Here is an 8,833-nt window from a genome sequence, read left to right as displayed (position 1 = left end):
GGGTATTTGTAGAAATGCCAATGCCTTGTAGATGGGTTAACGAGGGCTGGCATGGCCACGAAGGGGGCTACCGCGGCGGCAGCGGGGGCAGACACTAGTGGGAGGTGGGCGGCTTATCCCAGCCGAGGAAGTGGAAGAAGGCAGGGGCCGGGATTGGGGACAATTCTTTGCAAAATGACCTGGCTGTCCACAACGGAAACAGGACTGGTTGCTGGGTGGTACTTTAGTGGTTGCACCAACAGCTAGATTAATAGCCTGAGTGACCTTGTGGATAAAGAGATCCACTTCCCAGCAAGCTGGACCATCTCATCAAGGTCTTTTCCCTTGTACTTTCCCCTCAGGGCAGCCTTGCAAGCAGAGTTAGCATTCTCATACACAAGCTGATTCAGTAATTTATTTTCATTCTGGCCTGGGCCAAGAGACCTTTCAGCGGCCTCAAAGAGGTGGGCTACAAATTCACTGTAATTCTCTTGAGCCCCCTGGACAACTTTAGTCAGGGGAGAAAGGATCTATCCCTGAGTGGGGATTGCTCTCCATGCAGCCATGGCAACGGAGGCAGATTGTGCCAGGAGCCCTAATGAAAAGCCCCTTTGTTTTTCGTCAGAGGCATATTTGCCCTGTTCAAGAAGTTTATCTAATGTCCACCTTCTGGTGGAGGCACGACCGCTCTGGCTGTTGGCACTGGCCAAGGAGCAGCAGCGATCAGACCAATCAGCACGCCAAGTGAGAAACTGGCCCCGAGTCAGAACAGACGGTGTAACGGAAAGCCACTCATTTGGTGTGAGATAGCCATCACCACTAATACTCTCCAGCAGTGAAAGGGTAAATGGAGCATTAGGGCCATAACTTCTAACAGCAGAATTAAGCTTTTCTAATTTTTTAAACGGAAGCTGGCGGAAAACTGTGGGGGCAGGAACTGAATCATCAGTCTCGCTTTCATTTTCATCATCGGGGTTGTGATCACTAGCAGACTGTTCTGCCTCAGAATCGGTGTGTTCCCGAGAAAGCGGAGGGTTTCTGCGTGTTGACTGGCGAAGAGTGGAGGAAGAAGGGAAATGGGAAGGAGTAGAGGTGGGGACAGAAGCTGAAGCGGGCTGACGCTGAGCTGACCAGGTCGTGGGCGGCTGAGGTAGAGCAGAACCAGAGGTGGGGATTTCTTGGGAAGCTTGAGAGCGGGTGACAGGAAAGGCCAGGTGAATGGGAGAGTGCTGTGGCAGACAGGGTGGGGCAGAGGAGCAAAGAGTAGACAGACAAGAGAAATGTTCGTGAAGGTGGAGGATTTCAGTCAGCTCTTGAATCTGGGACATTAAGCGGGACTTCACAGGTGCGAGTGAGGAAGGAAGAGCAGAAGTGGGAGCAAGAAGGGGAGCGGAGGTGTCTGGCAAAGTGAGGGGACGCCAATCCTCAGAATGGTAGCTAGCAGCTTCTTCCTCAAGGACCTGTGTGTTGCCAGGGTTAAGAGAGTCACCACCAGGCTCAGCAAGAATACCAGCAGGGGGAGCTGAAGGAGCAGGGAAAATTGAGGGAGACTTTTTCACAGAGAGGTTTTCAGGAGGATGATTTGAGGAGGCAGACAAGGGCTTAGAATGCAGGGGAATGACCGGAGCACAAAAGGGGTGAGCAGCCACATTCCATGAAGGAAACAGGATCCTCATAGGAGGGCGGAGGAAGGGGGTGGGGGTAGAGGGAAGAGGGAGGTTGAGTTTGCGAAGAAGGAGGTGAGTGATGAGGCAGGAGTTTTGAGGAGGGAGACACAGAGGACTAGGCCAGATGAGGGCCGGAGGGAGGGGGATCAGAAGAAAAGTCAGAGGGCATAGTGATAAGGGCAGATGATGGCAGAGGCACAGAAAAATGAGAGGAAGATCGAGAGGGTGGACGGGAGTTTCTCAGGCAGAACTCTGCCACAGACAAGAGTTGTTTATGTCCCGCCTCAGTGTCCAATGATTCAATAATATCATGGATGAGACCCCAGTAAGAAAAAACACTGTGACTAATTGCATCATGGCCTTCTTTTTCAATCAAAGCATTTAATTCACATCCCACCTTTTGCCATTTCTCAGAGTCAATTGTAGGACTGTGAATCATAAACCAAGGACATGTTTCATCAATAAAAATAAAAAATTCAACCAAATGTTTCTTTTTTAACCCTGATGCCCCTATCTCTGAGGGCTTCTTTGAGGTCTTTAATAAAACAGACCTCCTTAGACAAAGACTTACCCATTCTTGATAAAAGTTAAGATGGATGACTTACCTAATACATAACTGCAGCAGCCGGGCGAGCTGTAGCAGTCATGAACACCAGAGAGCAATCCGGATCTTAATCCGTCCAGGGGGAGCGACCCGTGCCTCAGGCCCCATGTTGGGCGCCACTCTAACCCCACCTGCGGGTCTCAGTAATTTGGGTGACACGAGGAGGGTCGCAACCTGAAAATAAAGAATGGGCGAGAGAGAGGACAGGACTCAAGGAAGCATTGCTTGTCAAGAGCCATTTACTGAAAACAGAAGCTCAAATTTAAAACAAGGTTTTGGAAGGGCGGGGGGCAGGAAGGAGTACAGTGAAGAATTACAAGATCTTCTGGGGGTCATGGAAACCCCGAGGACAACAGGTAGGGAGGAAATGGTTGGGTAGGTAATGGTTTCTCAAAAGTCAAGGTACACTGATCACGCTTCTCTCAGGGCCAAGCAGGAAACTTGTGGTTGCCAGGCAGAATATTTATCTCTGGATTCTAGTCAGGTGGAGGCAGGTCAGCCAAGGGCCATTTGGCTTCCAACATATTATAGCAGTTCTTCATGATCATAACCAAGATAGGTAATGATAGAAAGAAGGACCTCAGGATTCTTCACCGGTCCTGGGACAGAATTAGAGATGTTCTTTATTGTCTCTAGAAGGATTCTGATAGGTAGTTTTAGACATTGATTGGTCAATAGCAAACTTGTAATTGGTGGTTATAGTTTCTTTTACTTTGGCTCTTAAAGTCTTCTTGTTGATAGAATCTGTAAGTCATGCTACTTACTTTCTAACACAGGCTTAATGAGGGCAAGGAGTAATGTTAAGATGTGTGTGTGAGTGTATGTGTATGTGTGTATGTGTGTGTCCTTTGTGAAATGCAATGAGCACATCAGAGCAGGATGCACAAAAAGAAAGGAATAATTGTACAGTTCCGGAGAGATAGAGGTTACAATTAAGGAAGTATAGTAGTGACACAGAGCTCAGTGTCTGTGTGTATGTGTGTGTGTGTGTGTGTGTGTGTGTGTGTGTGTGTCCAAGCATGCACGTAGAGTTCAAATACAGAGAACAAGGTTTTAGGGAATGTAGAGAGTTGAAGAGGGGGTGGGGATTGTCAGGTTCTGACATAGTATTACCCATGACCCTACTCCTTAGTTTTTCCCATAGTCACAGTGGATTGGCTAGTGTAAAGAAAAGATGTCAGAGCAGGAATTTATCTAGGATTCCCTGGTATAAACCTGTTGGTCTTGTGATTGTTGGTAGCTGTGGGCAAATTGAGTTTGAGCTATTTTTTTTGAATATGCTTCTCTAAGGAGAACTTTGGCATCTTCAGCCACTGTATCAAGAAAATGAAGTTCTAAGTAATAGGTTTTTCTGAAGTAAAGACCTGTTGCTAGGAGCCCACCATTAGCAGAGGCAAATTTCTCCAAACACTTCAATAGCAATTCTCCTAATGTTTCCTCTTTCTTAAATTCCAACAAATGAGGAGATTTAAGTTTTTCTTTCAGTTGTTCAACAGGCACTTGGGCATCCTTAGCCATGAATGTGAGGGATTCGTCGTCTACTCCAAAAAGGTCTTGGTAGAAGTTTAAACGCTTCTTGAGCTTCTCCATATCCAAGTCATGTAAAATGCCCACTACGGGAACAGTCGCCAAAAGTCCATCCTTCATGGCATTCAACCAGATAAACTGCTTAGTAGAGCTATATTTTTTTTGAATGGCTGCCTCAGTAATATTAGGCAAGGAAAGCAGGAAGTTGTGGCGCTTTTCAGCAGGAAGGTCCTTAATCAGGGTGTCCATCAGGACTGGGAAATCATAGTCAGATAAATTGTGGTTCGATATCAAGAAAACCTGAGGTTCATCGATATTCCACTTCCTAATGTTATCCAGACAGTAATTTCGGATTTTATTCAGGATGTTTTCTCTGTCAAAGGTATGTGGATGACTTCTCTTTTCATTTCTTAGATCAGAGTCCACCTTCGCTCTCACGAAGTAGTAATTCTTTTTCATAACTTTGATTGCTTTGGCGAGGTCTATTTCGTGTTGTGTAAATCGTGTAGAAGAAACAATAATGAAGAAATCATACTTTTTGAACTCTACTTTTTGTAGATAATTTTTTGGTTGAAAGTCAGGGGTTCCAATACCAGGCAGGTCCCATAAAATCAAATTTTTGACTTTGGGGTGTTCGTATGGCTTTATCTCCCTGGTTGTCTCTGTTACCCCTACTTCAGCTGCACTTTCCTCTTCCGGTTTAACCTCCCTCAGGGCATTGATGAGGCTGGACTTCCCTGATCCAGACTCTCCTGTCACAGCAATATTTATTGTGGCATTATCAATAACTTTTAATGCATCACTGATTACAGAGTTTGCCCCCTGAAGATCCCCCTTTTTGAGGCATAACTCTATTGAAAGGGTGTTTTCCTCAGAAATGATTTTGGTTTCTGGCTTATAGTTCCTAAAATATGTAGTGAAGCTGGACAGCAAATTTCCATTGTCTTCATCATTAGGTGTATTAGAGAAGCGCTGACCCATGATTGTGAGCAAAAAAAGGCACTGAAAGAAGAAGAGAGAGTAAGTTGCAAGAGATCGAAGATGCCTTTGTGCTTCTCACTGTGTTTTCTGTCTCAGACTCAGTTATGCTCTGACATTGACTAGTCCTATAAATATGGTGCTCGTCATTCTTTGTCAGCAAGATACAATCTAGATTCTTCTTGGTAGTGGAAACCTCGGTTGAGGAATTGTCTCTATCAAACTGAACTGGGGGCATGACAGTAGGATACTTTCATTCTTTCTTTTTTATTGTTTAATCTTTTTTTGCAGTCCAGTCTTTATCCCCCATTCGGTCTGCCCTCTGACTGTTCAACATCCCATACCTCATTCTTCCCTGCCTGATCTCTAAGAGGATAGCACCACCCTCCCACCAACACCCCATCAGACCTCAACACATATACAGCAGAGGACTGCCAGGTCTTCACTCAGTGAGAGAAGATTCACCTTAAGGGACTTGAGGCCCCAGGTAGTGGGACATTTTCTTGATTGAGGATTGATATGGGAGGTCCTAGTCCAGTGTGGGTATTACCATCCTGGGCACGTGGTCCTGGGTGAATTAAAGCAAATGATTCAACTATGGAGATCTTCATGTGTCCCAGATCCAGCATCAGCAACTATAAAAACACATGCAACTGTGCTGCATCTACCCTGACTGCAGTATTCTGTATAAAATGAAACATCTCCATTGTGCACATATGTGTTTAGTGTGTGTGTTCAAATGTGTGGGCACTTAACCAACATACTTCTAGTTTCTCAAACTCAAAACCAAGTAAAAATGAATACTAATCAACATCAGTGTTTAATCTACACCAAATCTGTAATGATCACATAAATATTTGTCTGTTTTATTTTATTTTTGATGTCAGTAAGTCTAGGTAATACACTTGGTTGAAATAATTTTTAATTTGCTTAGAATTTATTTTCCTTCTGTCCTTTTCATGGTTTGGAACTCATCTTGAGGATGTGAACTTGTAATAATATAAAACTTTTTACCCTTAAAGTCCATGTTAAAATCGATTTATCAGTACAATAGTTCAGGGTCCTCAAGTCACCATTTAAATCCAGTGTTTTTATTCCCTATTTTTCAAGATAGGGTTTATCTGTATAGCCGTGGCTGTCCTGGAACTCACTCTGTAGAGCAGGATGGCCTCGAACTCAGAAATTCACCTCCCTCTGCTTCCCAGGTGGTGGGATTAAAGGTGTGTGCCACCATTGCCTGGCTACTGTTTTCTTTTAAACAGTTTATTCCATGAACGTAATCCAAGTGTGCACTGCAGACATATAGGTCAATTGTGAGAGTGCTCTCTCAGTATTAGTAAGGCTCTAGATTCAATCCCCAAGACCTCATCAAATGCATGTGGTTGTAGATTTTTATAATTCTGGTACTCAGGAACTTGAGCCAAGTGTGTCAGTACTTCAGGGCCATCCTTAGCACCTAATGAATTAGAGGATAGCCTGGGCTACTTAAGATCCTGTCATAAAACAATAAGTATCAAGTCTACCAAGCTTACTCAACAGGTAAATACACACGCTGTCTAACTAAAAGACCTGAGTTTGATCATTAGATAATTAGTTCAGAGGTCATATTTCTGATCTTTACCCTTCATAAACCTGCCTATAACACCTCCCATGGCAGCACACTGGACCTCACCATCCCTTAAGGAAACAGCAACCTGCCACGCCCTCCTACCCCAGCCTGTTGTTACCTTGGGGCCTCCTCTCTCTGTCTCACCCATATCAAGTCAGTATGCAGATATAAGTTCTATTTCCAAACCCACTCACAATTGATCATTCCTCCTACATTATCTTCTGCAAGATCTCCTCAGTCCCAGGTTTGATTGTTAGCATCAAGATTACTGCATTTCCTGTGACTGTTCTTGCAACAACATGGATTATCAAATAGCCAGAGTTATCCTATTGACACTGAAGTCCTGTCATGTCAAAGCAATTCAGAGAGGCACTGCTAGAATCCCCATTCCACTCAGGGGAACTTCATTAGGTGTAGAGTATACATACTACATATAACACAACCTTTGGGTTTAATGATTCCACCTCTGGAGCTGCTGGTGTCAGAACACCAGCCACCCCGCTCTGTTGGGCTGTCTTCTCATCTCAGGACTTTGTACTTAGTGACTGCTTCTTTTCCGGGATGCTCTTCCCTAGCAGCCATCTGGTTATGAATTTTATTACCTTTCTGTAGGCTCTATTTCAGTTGGGCAGGATTCAGGAAAGAACACGAGCTGTACTCACCTCTTCAGTTTTCCTCTCTCCTTCTTTCTATTCTAGCTCCTGGTTTTGTGTTGCAGACTCCAGTGTACTAGCCATCTGCAAGGTCTTCCCTAGAAAGATGAACACAGCCGATGAGAAGGCTGTGGCACAGCCAGCATTACAAAAGAAAGCCTGTCCTCACACCCTGACACAGCTCTTGTTCCTCACAGATGCAGAGAGGATCCTTAGCACTCATGCTTTGCAATAAAGAGAACTATTTTTGAAGGGTTTGGACATGACTCTTGGGGCACAGATTTCCACAACCAACTCCAGTAGAAGCAGCATGCAGAGAGACCTCTTTTCCACAGGCAAGGCTCCTCAGGAATGTGAGGAATTAAATAGTTGACCTAGTTAAGAAATTACCTAGGAAGCAAGATGAACCTGCGATACAACAAACCTCATACACATCCAAAAGATATTCTGCTACCTCAGTCATCCATTACAACCATCTTAGGGAGAGGATTAAAAGGCAAGCAAATCACTTGGGTACTTTTTTTTTTAAAACCAAAATCCACATCCAGATCATTTGCCCTAGGTCTACCTCAACTTGAATGATAGGCTACAACCATTCCGAGCTAGGTCTGCCCAGCTCCCACAAAAGCCCCTCTAACTTCCGAGCTGAGGAATTCCATTGTCTGGGCATGCTCCAGAATGCCTTCTTACCTCTCAGATCTTAAGAGAAAAGAGATGAGGGTTAGAAGTCAGATCTGAACGTTCCTGCCCACTCACCAGAAACACCTGTGTCCAGTGGATTTGTTTACTGAAGTTCAGCTGCAGGGAGCACCCTTCACTGTGCTCCAGGCTCTTCACAAGAAACCCAGCCCAGCTTCATCCATGGAAGACAGCAGATTCAACTCAGTTATACAAGTTGTACACATCCTTCTGGCTTATGCCCCTCCCCTCTTCGTGTCTGTTTACCAATCATGGAGGAGCATAGATCTGGTTGCTTTTCAGAATATCCTGCATTTCCAGGAAGATGAAAGTGAAACAAAACAAACAGTTGTTTTTCATGCCAGAAACAATTTCTTGGCAGAAAAACCTGGGCAGTCTTAACATAACAGTGGGGGACTGGGAAACTGAAAGGCATGAAGAAGCAGTTTACTATCTAGGCTTGAACTGAATGCTTGAGTTTTTCTGATCCCTGACTCCACAAATGCAGCCTAAACTAAAGTCACACAACACATTGTCTGGGGGTCTTCGCAGATGCTACATCTAGCTTCACTCAAGACACAATCCGTCTTCTCCCTTTGACTACAGCCTTATTCCCCTACCATTGAAGATTCATGTTTCTTAATTCTTGTTGTGGTCAACTCCTCTGTCCTGTTGGGATTTGGTCTGGCTTGGGCTTGACAGGTCTTACACATGCTGTCACAATCACTGTGAGTTTATACATATAGCTTTCCTGCAGTGTCCAGCACACACTGTTTTCTTGTATTTCCACCATCTCTGGCTCTTATTAGGAGTAATTTTTTCATCCTTGTTTTCTGGGCTTTCCAGCCTCGGGGTCTTAGCTGTCCAGTCAGTGTCTGTTAGCAGAGACTTTCTCTTACTCTTTTACCTGCCTTAGGGAATTTTTCTTCCTATTAGGTTGGCTTGTCCAATACACTCCATTTTCACTAAAAAACAAACAAAATAAAACAAACAAAACAAAACATCACAAAAACTCTGCAAGACTGTAAGACACAGTGGGAACTGCAGTAGGAGAGGTCATAGGCTTGGAGAAGTGTTGAGTCACTCCATCCAAACTCAGCAATATATTTCAACTGTGAAGTTTCTCACTGAGGAAGAA

General features: G+C 44.4%; 2 protein-coding genes across 3 annotated transcripts in view; both read right to left on the bottom strand.

Annotated features, from left to right (window-relative positions):
* Positions 1–7,825, bottom strand: part of LOC116087206 (interferon-inducible GTPase 1-like) — a 69,847-nt gene extending 62,022 nt beyond the window's left edge. For both annotated transcript variants that reach the window (XM_031365753.1, XM_031365755.1), the window contains exon 1: positions 7,708–7,825. The gene's annotated coding sequence lies outside the window, so the exon portion shown is untranslated. The remainder of the gene's footprint in view (positions 1–7,707) is intronic.
* LOC116087208 (interferon-inducible GTPase 1-like) lies at positions 2,969–7,881 on the bottom strand. The gene is made up of 3 exons (XM_031365756.1): positions 7,774–7,881; positions 7,027–7,115; positions 2,969–4,779 (listed from the first exon to the last, which is right to left on the bottom strand). The coding sequence occupies exon 3, from the start codon at positions 4,756–4,758 to the stop codon at positions 3,445–3,447; it is 1,314 nt and encodes a 437-aa protein (XP_031221616.1). The 5' UTR covers positions 4,759–4,779; positions 7,027–7,115; positions 7,774–7,881; the 3' UTR covers positions 2,969–3,444.
* Positions 7,882–8,833: the final 952 nt, after the last annotated feature.

This window comes from Mastomys coucha, unplaced genomic scaffold (genome assembly GCF_008632895.1).
Source record: "Mastomys coucha isolate ucsf_1 unplaced genomic scaffold, UCSF_Mcou_1 pScaffold13, whole genome shotgun sequence".
Taxonomy (NCBI): domain Eukaryota; kingdom Metazoa; phylum Chordata; class Mammalia; order Rodentia; family Muridae; genus Mastomys; species Mastomys coucha.
This window is presented reverse-complemented; position numbering and strand designations above follow the sequence as displayed.